The sequence below is a fragment of the Centruroides sculpturatus genome, unplaced genomic scaffold (genome assembly GCF_000671375.1).
Source record: "Centruroides sculpturatus isolate CEXI.00-Female unplaced genomic scaffold, Cexi_2.0 scaffold1187, whole genome shotgun sequence".
NCBI lineage: Eukaryota > Metazoa > Arthropoda > Arachnida > Scorpiones > Buthidae > Centruroides > Centruroides sculpturatus.
In genome coordinates this window covers 144,197-158,446 of record NW_019385441.1, presented here as the reverse complement: position 1 = coordinate 158,446, position 14,250 = coordinate 144,197, and the positions used below count along the sequence as shown (strand labels likewise).

Here is a 14,250-nt window from a genome sequence, read left to right as displayed (position 1 = left end):
TTTTTATTTATCCACTTAAATATGCCTAATACCACCTAATTAACTTCTAAAGTATAACATCTACTTTATTTATAATCAAAGAAAATAGCAACGGAAGAAAAATTTACCAAATAATTATTGATTCATTATATGAATAATAAATTTTTATGAAAAATCATAAAATTATTATAAATTTATTTTAAAAAATTATTTAAATATTTAAGAATTTATTAAATCTTTCTTGATTATTAAAAAAAACTTTCTTATTTTTACTAATAAAAAATTTTTTTCTTCTTTAGAGCATGCTGGTCCAAGTATACATATTTTATCCAGACATTCACCTTATCCTGGTACAAAAATTCAGAGATTTCCTGTTCCAGATAAATATGTACCTTGGGAAGTCATGTGGACAGAATATGATCCAGTAGCTTATACTAAACCTCTCTGCGATTTTCCTATTGAAATACAATCTTATGTGGATGAGGATATACTTTTGTAAGAAAGTGAAAATTAAAAATAATTGTTTCATAGTTTATATTGATACAAATATGCAAATATTTACATCATAGAATTTATGAAGGAGATAAGAAAGACAAAACATTGCCCATCTTACAATGGAATACTATTAATGTCAATGTAGCTGGAGTTTATACCAATAGAAAATCATGGATGGTTGATTCTGATGGCATTCCACTAATTTATAAACTGGACAGTGAAAATTTGCCACGGTATATATTAAGTTATTCTTAAGATATGCATTGGTATTAATTTTAATTAATGTTAACTTTTATTTAGAAATCCGATGGGAAGAAGTGGAATTAGAGGAAAAGGTATACTTCCTCGATGGGGTCCTAATCATTACATTTACATAATAATAACAAGGTAATGCTTCATTCAAACTGATCCAATAATAAAGATTTAAAAAATAAGTAATTTATTTTTATCAATGAATTATATTTTTATAATAGATTTATTGATGTTACTTTTGATAACAATTATTAAAGGCAAAAAGTTTAAATTAGTTAAAATTCTGAAAAATTGCAACACATTAATGATTAGAACATTTTGCTGTAAATATGTTAAAAGCCCGGATAATATGCTTGAATGATTGATATTTTGAAGAAACTATCTCAATATTTTTTGAAATTTTATTATGCATATAGAAATCAGCAATATTACATTGTAATTAGAATTTATAATGTAATTCTAGGAAAATAAATAATTGTTTAGTTATTATTACTGTTTGTAATTATCAAATTACTGTACAATGACCTTAATATATTTACGATAAATTTAAAGAATCTTCTAACAAAAAATATGTCATGAAATAAATACCATATTTACTCATGTATAAGATGAGGTTTTTATTCATTTTTCACTGCTTCAAAAACCTAGGTTGTCCTATATGCACAAGTGAAAGATTCTGTTTTTGCAATAATTTTTGAGCACCATGTATTTGCAATTTTTACCAGATGCTCACCCTCTGGTGTTTAAAAACAACTATTTTATTTGGGTCATTTGAATTATTCTTGTGTATTGCAGGAGTAAAGCAATAGAAAAACCAAAGCTTTTGAATTGAATTCCAAATTGAAATTCCAAAATCATACATCAGCCTGATATAAGTTTTAATCCATTCCCATGTGAAAACATGATTATTTGGAAATCAGAATTCAGAGAAACTCAAGTGCAATCAATGGAGAGTGAATTTGACTGTTAAGAATTGGCAAAATAGTTCCCGATTGTCCAGCTTTACGTGAACAAATTATGATATTGATTTTACAAGATTTTTCCGTAAAGTGTGTGTAAAATGCCAGTAATTTTTGTGGGACAATGTGTGTATTTACACACATTTGATAATGTTTTATTTGTGATTAAACAAAATAAAATCAGAATTGTATTAATGTATCTAATTTTCTTTAATTTGATCTTTAGTCACACCTCATCTCATATGCGAGTAAATATAGTAATTGTATGTTGAATTATATTTTAAAATTTAATAATTAGAGTGGCACATCATCAAATTGAAAATTCTATAATAATTTCCATAAGAAAACTTACTCCTATTAATTTTTCTTTTTATTATAGTAATATTGATTGAATACTGTAAAATAAATAAGGAAGTTTTGCCAATAATTAAAACAGTACTAGTATATACAGAATATCAAGAGTTTATAAACAGTAAAATACTTGTTGTTTTTCTAAATTTGCAGAAAATAATTATATTGGAAAATTCTTCTCAAATAATTTAATCAGGTCAGCCATATGGCAGAGGTGCTTAAGATGTCAACCTACCATTCTGGCTGATTCAAGATCAAATCTGGGCAAACAACCCTATAAAATTTGGGAACTTTTTCTTTGATATGTCAAGACAAACTCTCAACATCAGCCACTTCCACTGTAGATCAAACCCACAATGAGTATGATTTTAAAGCCCTTTAAAAGGAACATATAGCAGAGAATAAAAAAAATTTTTTTAATTAAATTGTTTCTAACAGCTGGATATTAGATTGGTGAAATTCTTGATATGTAAAAATTGTTTTAAATTCTTTTGTATTTAAGATAGCTATTCTTATCATAATCAATACATTTTTACAGCAACTTCATTACTACTTAATAAATTTTTATATGGCATTTGTTATCCCACATATCAAAATAACTCAAAGTTAACATTTTACCAATTTTCATTATATTAGATTAATAATTTAAGTTACTTTCATACATTATTATTTTTAGATGGCAGAGATCAAAATTACCAATTGCTGGTGGAAAAGGTTTGGAAGTTATAGTAATGAAGAATGAAAAAAATCAAATAACACTTCCAGGGGTAATTATTCATTTGTTGTGTTTTTTTCTTAACTAAAATTCTTTGAATCAATGAATTCTTAAAAATTTTTTAAGAGCTTTGTTGGAGCTGACAATCAATATCAAATGCTTGCAAATTTATTTAAATTGGATAAGAGTAAATGGCAAAATAAGGAAGAAATGTTACAGGTAAACCTAAATCTTATTTCAAATAGTACATTTTTTTGAATTGTGCTGTTTAACAAAATTATAATTAATAACTTTTCTCAGTTCTTTCAAGGATGCGCTCATTTGGAGGAAGGTAAGGACTCTTCAGGATCCGAAATGAAAGGACAACAGTTACTAGTAGGTTATATGGATGATCCGTGCAATACTGATCAAGCGTGGCGAGAAGTGGAACTCTGGCACATTCATTACTCTGAAATGGAAACTCTTGGCGAAAAATTACAGGTTTTATTATTTTAAAGTAATTTGCAATATTTTAATTATCATTTTTGACATTATCTTTTTTTTTTGTATTAGTCTCCGCTTTTTTGGAGGTTGATTACCGAAGATATATTTATGAAACTACCACCGGGCCAGGCCCTCCTATTACAAGAAGTTACGCATAATCTCCAACCTTCCATTATATAGTTTAAAACTATTTTTATACAAACAATTTTACAGATACAAGCACAAGGAGATTAGTTTTATAATTTATTTTCCAATTTTTAACCAGGATATTTTACACTATTTAAAATTTAGAAAAATATTTTTGGAATGAAGCAATTTTTTACATACAATATAACTGTGATAAAAAAAACTTTTACTTATTTTGTAAAAGTACATTAATAATAAGGACTTTCATCCCATACATGATAATTTTTGTAAAAATTTAATTTAATTAGATATAAAAAAAAACTTAACAAATTGGTGCTTTCAGACACTGCTTGTGTCTTTTAGAATTATAATTTTATTTATTCTTGCAACATTGAAGAGTGCTATATTATAAACATTTTATTATGTAAATTGCAGATTGTCTCTTTGAATGTTTTAATAAACCAATTCCTGTTATCTTCCAAATTACGGCAATTATTTCCATGGATTCAATTCTTCAACTCCGACGAATCCAGACTGTTTTGGTATCATCTTGTCTTTTAAGCTGGCCAAATCCCGAACCCGTGCAAGCTCCCATGGGGAATTGCTCGCGCAGATTGCTATCTGTGCGACCAATTCTCCATGGGTGCTAACACCGATTCGGATTTGACCTGTTGGCAGAAACTCCTTTGGGTCCAGAAAAAATTAATCTTTTATTTGGAGTTTATCTGAAAAATTAAAGATTGCTTTAAATAACTGAACTTTATATATACTCAGGGATGTAGCCACATGGGTTGGGAAATTCCACACACTAACCAGCCTAAGTTTTCTGATATCCATTCTTTTATCATAAGTAAACTGCCACTAACTGAATTTTCAATGTTCAAGACAATAGAATTGCATCCCTCTATTAAAACACAAGGATATTGCACTGATCTTCTGATAGGTCTAACCAGGTATCCCTCATATAAAAATTTCTGGCTACATCCCTGATATTCTATATTAAAAGAAGAAATATTGTCATTAGATTTTTCTTTTTTAAAAGAAGGAAAATTCATTATATGACAATAGTACTAATTACTTTGATATTCATATACAAGGTCTGTTCAAAAAGTATCGGACCTTTGGTCGGCAAAAATAAATTTATTGACTTTGAGGTACAAAACCCTATTCCCCTTGGTAATGTATACACTTCTCCCAGCATTCCGGCCATTGCTGGAAACACTGCTGGAACGCATCTTTTGGAATGGCCATCAGCTGGTCCGTCGCATTTCGCATGATGTCTTCTCTCGACTAAATTTGGGTTCCTTTTAGCGGCATTTTCAGCTTGAGAAAAAGCCAAAGGTCACACAGAGCCATGTGGAGAGAGTACGGAGTGTGACGAACCACAGGAGTATTGTGTTTGGCGACGAAAGCCCTAATCAGATGCGCAGAATGGGCAGATGCGTTATCACAATGGAGCTGCCAAGTTTTGATCGACCACAGATCCAGTCGTTTGCGTCGCACTTTATCGGAAAGACGACGAAGGACCTCCTGGTAGTACTCCTTTGCGATGGTTTGGCCTTGTGGTGCGTACTCACGACACACCACCCCACGAGAGTCGAAAAAACTGTCAACATGACTTTTGATATTGCTGCGGACCTGCCGCGCTTTTTTTGGCCTCGAGGATCGTCCCCGAAAGCCTGCTGAATCTTGCGAATGGTTTACGCTCGGGTATCGCCAAGGTTTTTGGCAAAATTTGATGCAATATCGCTGCTCACGTTGTTCAGTCATTTTCCAGCTTAGTGAAATCCGACGAGAGCGCACTACATGACCTCACTCATACGCCGATTGCCAACGACTAACACTTCTTGCAGGCGGGAAAAAATTCAGAGCTGTGCATGACTGTTCCCTCCACAACTCCACCGAAGGAGACCTCTCTCGCATCATTGGTTTACGCGGAAAAAAAAGGTCCAATACTTTTTGAACAGACCTTGTAAGTATCAAGCACAAAAATTTTTTTAAAAATTATTGTTTTTACTACACACAATTATATGAAATTGTTTATATCATAATATAATATTTAAATATAAGCCAATGATTGATAATGATCAGTTCACAATATATAGGAAATTATAAGAGGAAATTTTGAGAGAAATTAAGATGAATGATTTGAAAACATTTTAGCTTTATAAGCCAGTAACATACACCAAAATATTTTGTGTAATTGTGAATTATAGTTGACTAATGAATATGTTCAAAATAACAGTTAATTATACAAATACAGATAAATATTCATTACTTTTGAATAATGGTTTTGAAAATTACTAAACATTGTTATAAAAAATATAGCAGAACACAAAATATATTATTTTTGTTTAGAAACAGATAATTGGGTATACAGCCACACTTAACAACCTATCTATTTAATGACCACTCCTTACGACCAACTATCTGGCACAGGAAATCCCCTTTCTTAATCTTACAAGTTAGTCTAGTTCCTGCAGAGATGGTCAGTATTCACTATTAAATGACTAAGATATTAATCTGAAAGTTTTTTTTTATAAATGTACTGTACCAAAAAATAGTTAAAGTTCATCATTTTTATAATTTTTGCCAATCATTTAATTTAATATTACAGAACATAAAAATACTAAGTTATCAAGTTGGAGATTCTTTTAGACCTTATCTTCATCCAAAATAAATAAAAACAATTAAACTCCTCATTTAATGACTAAAACTCCTAGTCATAGGAATAGAAAGAACTTTTAAATAAGCAGAAGCTGTATGTGACTTAACAACAGTCAATAATTAAGTAATAATTGAACTGATCATTAATAAGTAATATACTATTGTTATTTGTGATTTTAAAAATTTTGCAATCTGAAATGTGTTAGACATTTATGAGTATTAAAATTTATAAGAAATTAATTTCACCTATATTATTTCTGTTGTTGATCTTTTTCAAGTAGTAAAGCATAATCTAAACAAGCTAGACAATGTAAAAGTACATAAGAAGAAATTATTTATGAAATTGATGAGTCATAAAAAAAATCCAGAAGTGAAACGATAAAGTATGATTAATAACAAGAAATTTCAAAAATGTTTATCAGTAACGGAGACACTTAAAATAAATTATGATTTTGTTTCCAATTCCATTTGCTTCAGTTTAAAACTGAAAAGTTTTATGGATACAGTCTTATGAAATGGATAATTTCATAAAAATAAACTTTTTGCATATTTTTGATATGGATATCATCAAAAATGTTGTATATATTAATTATATTTGTCCATGGTATGTAGTATTTGCACACCCGTACTTACATTCAGTATGCCTCCGGGGGACTTTCTATGGGGAAACTGGTCCCTATTTAGGCGTTGGAAACGAGAAGAAAACCCGGAAAACACGTGGCCAGCCGTTGATCAGAGCGTTATCCACTCAGCCATTAGTAGGCTCACAAAAAATACTTAATTCTCCGTCAGAGTAGTATTTTCCATTTAATACAAATAGCTAAAATTAAACTCCTCAAAAGACCATTCGTATAACGAAATATCAGCTTAATTATCAGTTTCAAAAACGAAAACAAAATGGCTATTCTAGGATACGTTACACGCGAGCCTTTTACGGATACATTTACTGTTATTAACTTCATAGTAAAACTTACTCCATGTATAAATTATAAAAATCATTTTCAACGGAAAATGCATTCTTTTTTTTTTAATATATTTTCCTTTCCGCGTAGATAAAGTATCGGTTTCGTTTATCATACAGTATTTAGAAATAACGGTTCAACTATTTAAACAATGGAAATTATAAGATACAGGAAACAGTTTATAGTATCTTTTAACTATTAAAATCGTTATTCAATGACATTTGAGATTTCGATATTAATTTATTACCTGAAATTTGAAATCGTTCGTAAAATAAGTCTCTAGAGAAGTGTCCTAGACGAAAGCCAGTGACGCCACACAAGGATACGTGTGGCGTCACCGGACGAGACGACGCCCACCTAAATGATTCCGCGAAATAAAGACCCAAATAAAAGTTGTGGTAAATGAATATCAGTTATATAAAACTTAATCAAAATGGTCTGGGAAAGGGTCAAATTAATTAAATTATAAAGTAGTAAAGTCTGAGCGATTTTCATCACAGTTATTTAAATGAGAATAAAACAATTAACCATCGTCTTTTATATTACATATATCAAAAATACTGTACTTACCGAAGTGGTGTAGTGAGCGTATATTTAAAAATACTCGCGGTCGACAGAATAAGTAGTTGGTTGTTTCTACTACAATATGGCGGCTAAATGAGAAAGGTGTGGAGTATTAGAAAACGGTATTGGTAGGTCGATAAATAAAACTGCCAATAACAGATAACAGAGTGGAGTAATCGCAATATTATCAGTGGATTATTCTGCTCAGTTTACAATACGCGATTAGATTAAAATCGGTGTCTTGATTGGTTCTTTTTCTATAAATTGTTTAACCAATTAAAATTCTTACATGAAAAGATTAGATACCGTGTACTTTATCATCATATTTTGTGTCATTTAATCGTTCTAAGTTTTGGGATATTTTAAAAAACTGTTCTTTGCAAACCACGAAACCATTTTCCATACTCATGATGGAATTGTTGGAGCCTTCTCTCTCAACTATCCAGAGTTTGGCGTTTTAGTTAACTAGCTACTTGGTGACTAAATAGTATCTATCAATAGGTACCGTACGATAATGGGTGGGAATATGGCAGATGTCTAGTGTATGGGCAGTATGTAATTTTATAATGTATCTTCATATTGCTATATACCGTATTTACTCGCATATAAGACGAAGTTTTTATCCATTTTTCACTGCTTCAAAAACCTAGGTCGTCCTATACGCGCGAGCGAAGGATTCTTTGCGTTTTTGTATAATTTTTGTAAACTTCGCATATTTTACCGGATTCTCACCTTTGGTGTTTAAAAATAAAAGTATTTTATGTGGATCGTTTTCAATCGTTCTTGTGTACTGTCAGGAGTAAAGTTGAATAGCAATAGGAAAAGCAAAACTTTTGAATTGAATTCCAAAATCACACGGAGCCCGATATAAGTTTTAATCCATTCCCACGTGAAAGCAGATGATTATTTGGAAATTCGAAGAAAGACATAAGTGAATTCGACTGTTAAGAATTGGCAAAAAAGGTTCCCGATTGTCCAGCTTTACATGAACAAATAATGTTGTCGTGGGGGCAGCAGGGGCGGCAAAATTTCACAATAAATAATAATAATATCTTGTAAAAATTTGAACCATTTCATTTCATATTTTTGTCGCACCTACGATTCGGACCGATTGAAATGAGCACGAAATTTTTCATTACTTATTCTGTGACGAAACTGAATTTTAGTCTTTTAAATTGAGATGCCTAAATAATGGGGCGGCGAAATTTTCCTCCGCCCCGAGCGGCTGACACCAGGGCCCGCTCTAGGGGCGGGCAACCCGGACATTTGTCCGGGACGCCAAAGTTTAGGGGTGCCATTTTGGTTGTAAGTGTGAGAAAAATATTGATGTGTTAATGAGAGACGAGGCCTCGGGTTTATTAAATTGTATTAAACAATTTAAGTCTTTGTGTTCATTAGTTATTTGGCATAAAATACTAAATTCCATTAATCCAATAACGCTAAAAAACAAACAAACAATGCAAACAAAAGATTTTGATCTATCCTTTGCGCTTGATCTTTTACAAAACTGCAAAATATTTTTTAAGAATCTTCGATCGGATTCGTCCTTCGATGAAACTATTATTGATGCAAAAGAACTTTCTACCGAAATTGATGTGGAGGCTAATTTTGAATCAACAATAACACGACACCACGTTAGAAGAAAGAAAAGGAACTTACACGAACCACGAGATAAACCCATTAAAGATCCAAAAAAAATATATAAAATAGCAGTGGCGTGCCGTCCTTGAAAGCGGTGGAAGCGCCGCTTCCCTTGTATTTTCTAAAATATGAAAATAATTGCACAATATATATTTATATTTGAACCTATCTTATTACAAATTTCTATACTACATGTGAAAAAGAAACGATAAGATCGTTATTGTATATTCGAATAACAGTGGCTGGAATGGACGCGTTGTATTGTCGAAACCGGGTCAGCTTCCAAGCAGCCAGAGCACCAACCTCACCCGGTTAAGCTGGTGGAAGCTACACACCAAAATATCGTATAACGCTTCTAACGATTCTATCCAGGACCGGTTCTGGACTGTTAGCCGCTTGACTGCTTGATATTTGGCCGCCCTCGTCCCATTATGTGAATCGCGAATAGATTTGTAACTTAATCCAACCGATAGGAATTTACTGGTATATTTTTATGATAGTTCTGTATAGTTGACAGGAGTTTTAAAAAAATCCATTAAAATATTTGATATATTTATTCCGCTTTTATTCCGCTCTCCCACTTTATATTACTTACAGATTTCAATGTTAAACTAGTGATATTACGATTTAGTATGTCCCATCTATAAGGGGGTGCAGGAAAAATGTAAACAATTCTTATACAATGTTAAAAAATTAACAGTTACTTTGGCAGCATCATTTACAACTAAATTTAATGAATGAGACGCACAAGGTAGAAGAAAAGCTCTAGAATTTATATTCCTTAAATTTACTATTTATGTATCCGTTTGTCATTAAAATTTGTCTTTCCTCTACTTTCCCGAGACTACAAATATTCGAGTACAAAGTAACCGGTTTCGACTTATTTCTACTAAATAATTAAGAGATTAGGGAATTAAGGACATAAATAAAACCGTGCTGAAAGAGCTGGAATTTTACTTAAAAGTTTAACTAAACCAATCTCTAACCCAGTACAGTGTGAACTGATTTCTTCATAATATTAAATGTAATAAAGACAAATTTTTCCAGTTAAACGAGAGTGACCGAAAAGTTGTAAATTTTATAAATTTCCGTGGACACCTGGTTTTAAAACGAATTAATTAGAAAACAAATGACGGACAACGTATTGTGTTTAACATATTTAGATTTTTACGACTGTAGTGAGAAACGTTTAAAATTTACAACCCTATCTCGTCCTTTGAGGTGTACACCTCAAAGGACGAGATGCGACAAAAGAGGCATTTGACATTGACCGGTATCGGAACCTTCGGAATTCGGCAGCCTGCGTGCAGCATGCACGCACCGCACACCTAGCAGGACCGTCTCTGACTCCATTGGTGTAGAATGCTGTTGTAGGTGGTGAAAAACGGAGCTGAAAACATTCCTGATCATTGTAATTAATCGTATAAGTACGATTCAAAACATCATTCTTAATTGATGATAGCAGACCTCGTTGAACGGCCGAATGGTCGAGCTATTAAGTTATCATTATACGGGTATGGTGAACCCGGGATTAAATCCAGTCGAATCGAAAAGCCCCAGGAATTATTCGGGAGATGGTTCGTCCAAATACACAGCTTCGCCTACCGGTCGTCCCATTGGAGACCTGAACGAACCTATAATGTGCTCGATAAAAAAAAACCAACTTGGGGGCCCAAAAGGCCGAAACAGTTAAGAAATAAGCAAAAAGGCCGACCTTATTGTCAATCAGATGCATAGTATCATGCCTAATAGCATACTCTAAATGAATTGACTCTTTTTTTTTACTAAACATTTTGGTTTCACAATTTTAAAAATCAACATTTTTGAACAAAATTTCTATAATATGAATAAATGGTTTGGTTTTATTCGTATAAGGCAACGCGGCACACGGGCGATCTGCCGAGGGGGAAATGCTTTCCGAGATGTCTTTTATAGAAAACAGGAACTTGCTTAGACGTTAGTAATGTGAAGAAAACCGGAAAACTCCACGTAGTCAGCTTTTGAACAGGCGCAAATCCACAACCAAAATACCAGTGTTCAGTGGTTTTATCTATTCGGCTATTGGTGGGCCGTAAGAATAAATGTGGGAAAGAAATACATTTTAGAAACATTTCTGATTCCTTCTGCCGGGTAAAGTTAGTGACAGAAAATAATTCCATTGGAAGCCACGGAACCATCGTTAAGGTCTAGCTCTTCTCCGTGGGTTTTTTGTTTGTCCAGAAACCCCGTAATGTCTAGGCAGCATCCACATTACGGGAAAAACTGGAATAGCCCCATTTCCACAACAAAAATGTTTATAATCGATCCGGAATCTTTGTCTAAAACTATTATTACATATTGTAATAATGCATCATCCAAGCAACGAACTACCAGAAAATCCGTACCTGAAATAAAAGTAAAATCATAAGTCATCAATCAGCAATACGCTAATTATGGACACATACTTCCCTTTTGGACGACTTGAAACCTGAAAAGGAAAAGATTTCACATTAATAATAACTCTTGCAATTATCTAAAATTGGATTTACGCTTATCTTTTAAATGTGAAGGCATCGCCTATCTCGAACTTTTAATATTTAAAGCGAGGAACACGCAATACGAAAATTTTGTAGTTGACGTTAAACCTGGAGATGAATTTTCCACAATAAAAGAATTCTAACAAATGGTTCATTACTTGCTCATTGTTACTTCATATTTATATCTATAGTATAGTTTCAATTCAATTTTTTTCTCATTACGCGTATTTTTAAATAAAATTACTTAAATGTAACATATACATAAATAAATTAAGATAAACTATGTATTGTGTTTGTATTCTCTGTTACTAATAAAAGTTTTAAGTGACATTATTTAAGATTTCTTTAAAAGCAACTTATTTAAATTTTGTCTAGGACCCGCTAGAGGATCTTAATTAATTAATCCGGCACTGGGTATATCGAATGGGTTTTTAGGAAAGATTAAAAACATAGATGTAAAAATAAAATACAGTGGTGCCTCGTATAACGTACTTAATCCGTTCCAGGTAAAAGTCCGTTATACGAAACGCATTTTCCCATAGAAATACATGTTAATCTCTAGCTTGTTAGGATTGTTTGCTGTCGGAAATGACGAAACAGGTCCTCTTTGGTCGCCTGTTGATATCCGCCCCGATGATCGGAGATGACGCCTTCTTATACGTTTTTGACGTGGAATAATTATCATGTGATTCTTGATTTATAGGCTCGGAGTTCGAGCTGTCTCTTGGTTCGGCTCACACGAGACGTCGCGGATAGGACAGTTTGGTCGGTGTTACGATTATCTTTACTTCATAATTTTTATCAATTGTCAGTTTATCATCATTAATACTTGACTGTTTTGACTGAATTTGTAATATAAGTCCAAACATCGTAATAACCGTTGACTTAGAGGGATATTTGATCGGTTCCATCTATCAGAGTATCACGAGCTGGCGAAAAGAGGAAGTGGGGTTTTTTCACTTTTCTTAGTTTTAACTATTTAAGTTAATTACCTAATTACCCACCTCATAATGTCACAGTTGCCCTCGAAGTGTTCTTTTAAAAGACCAACTAAAAGTAATCGTTCGGTTCCGATGATACCATAGTCATATAACTTATGGTTCTCATGGCAATATTTAGCCATCGTTGATATTAATCTATATTATTTATATGGTGTCAATTTATACTGTACAGATCATGATCAAATGTACAGTAGTTGGAAATGCATCTACATCTTATTAGAAAGCTGAGTGATCCAAACGCGATATTTTTCATAAATTTAAAGTAAATAATACGAATTGTTGAATTTAACACAAGTTGGCGCGATAACCTGCCACTTTATTCCAAATTAATATATTTATTCATTAGTAATATTATAGCCCGAATGCGATCCAGTGACAGTTGGAATATTCCATATATTACTGTTTTTTTCAACAGGACAAAGGACAACGCATTTATCCGTGTATCACGAGATACGAATAGGTGGTTTGAAAATAAACAGATTGGCAAATTTGTTCTCCTGATTGCAACCCTGCATAAAACGTCTGGAGATCTTGGTTGGCTGAATTTATGACCAAAATCATCAGTATGCCGATATTGAACACTTAAACAAGTAATTGTCACTGCTTGAAACTTTCTTGAGGCATCAATCATAAAAAACCTTGTTGATAGCATGCCAAATTGCATTTTTAACGTTACCAGTAAAAGAGGTGCGCAAAACTAAATTACTGAATTAAACTATTTTGTAGTATATAATTTTTTTACATTCATTTACTAATCGATTCTATACTTTTGTGGTGCTTAAAATCAGTTTGTTACAATTTCTGCTGTTTGCAGCGATATTAGGAAACTATGAGTTTTGACAAATTATGTTTTCCTCAATCCCGAACAATATAAGTAACGTAGCTACATCATACGTGTAATTCCTAACCTTCTTATTGTAAATTTGCAGTGTTATTATACTTTTGTGAACCACTGTATTACTGCTTTAATACATCCTGACATTGGCACAGAAAATAGACGTTGGTTATTCATTTCTATCACGTGTCCCTCCTAAACAATTGGCTAGTAAAGGTGAATAAGCAAACAAATAGCAGATCCTGAACTATCAAATTGGTCTGCTTATCCAGCTGTATTAATTAAAACTCAAGTCGCCTACAGAATTGATAGTTAAGATAAACCTTTAAAAAATGTGAGTATAAGCTATAGTTGTCTCCACATCTTTACATAAGTGAAACAGAATGTGTTTTTAGGGCAATTACCTAACTTTTTATACTACATCGACTGTCGTTCTAGATCAGCGCTGTCCAACTGGCGGCCCGCGGGCCGTATACGGCCCGCCAAATAATTTTTACGGCCCGCGAGTACATTTTACTATGAATAAATTTATGTTACTAAATTATTATTATTAATATTAAAATTATTTTACTACCGTGTTTCCCCGAAAATAAGACAGTGTCTTATATTAATTTTTGCTCTGAAAAATGCGCTAGGTCTTATTTTCAGGGAATGTCTTATTTTTTCCAGGAAGAAGAATTCACATTTATTATTGAACAAAAAAA

At 32.4% G+C, this 14,250-nt stretch overlaps 1 protein-coding gene and 1 long non-coding RNA gene across 2 annotated transcripts in view; one reads left to right on the top strand and one right to left on the bottom strand.

Moving 5' to 3' along the window:
• Nucleotides 1–3,689, top strand: part of LOC111639041 (protein ced-11-like) — a gene marked incomplete at its 5' end in the record, with an annotated part of 100,682 nt that extends 96,993 nt beyond the window's left edge. The window contains 7 exons of the mRNA XM_023384816.1: nt 279–474; nt 549–707; nt 775–861; nt 2,713–2,803; nt 2,878–2,970; nt 3,052–3,231; nt 3,304–3,689. Of these exons, the coding sequence (XP_023240584.1) occupies nt 279–474; nt 549–707; nt 775–861; nt 2,713–2,803; nt 2,878–2,970; nt 3,052–3,231; nt 3,304–3,414 (917 nt within the window). The remainder of the gene's footprint in view (nt 1–278; nt 475–548; nt 708–774; nt 862–2,712; nt 2,804–2,877; nt 2,971–3,051; nt 3,232–3,303) is intronic.
• Nucleotides 3,690–3,913: 224 nt separating this feature from the next.
• LOC111639051 lies at nt 3,914–7,498 on the bottom strand. The gene is made up of 2 exons (XR_002758999.1): nt 7,237–7,498; nt 3,914–4,085 (listed from the first exon to the last, which is right to left on the bottom strand). It is a non-coding gene; the product is annotated as an uncharacterized LOC111639051 (long non-coding RNA).
• Between the last annotated feature and the right edge of the window lie 6,752 nt (nt 7,499–14,250).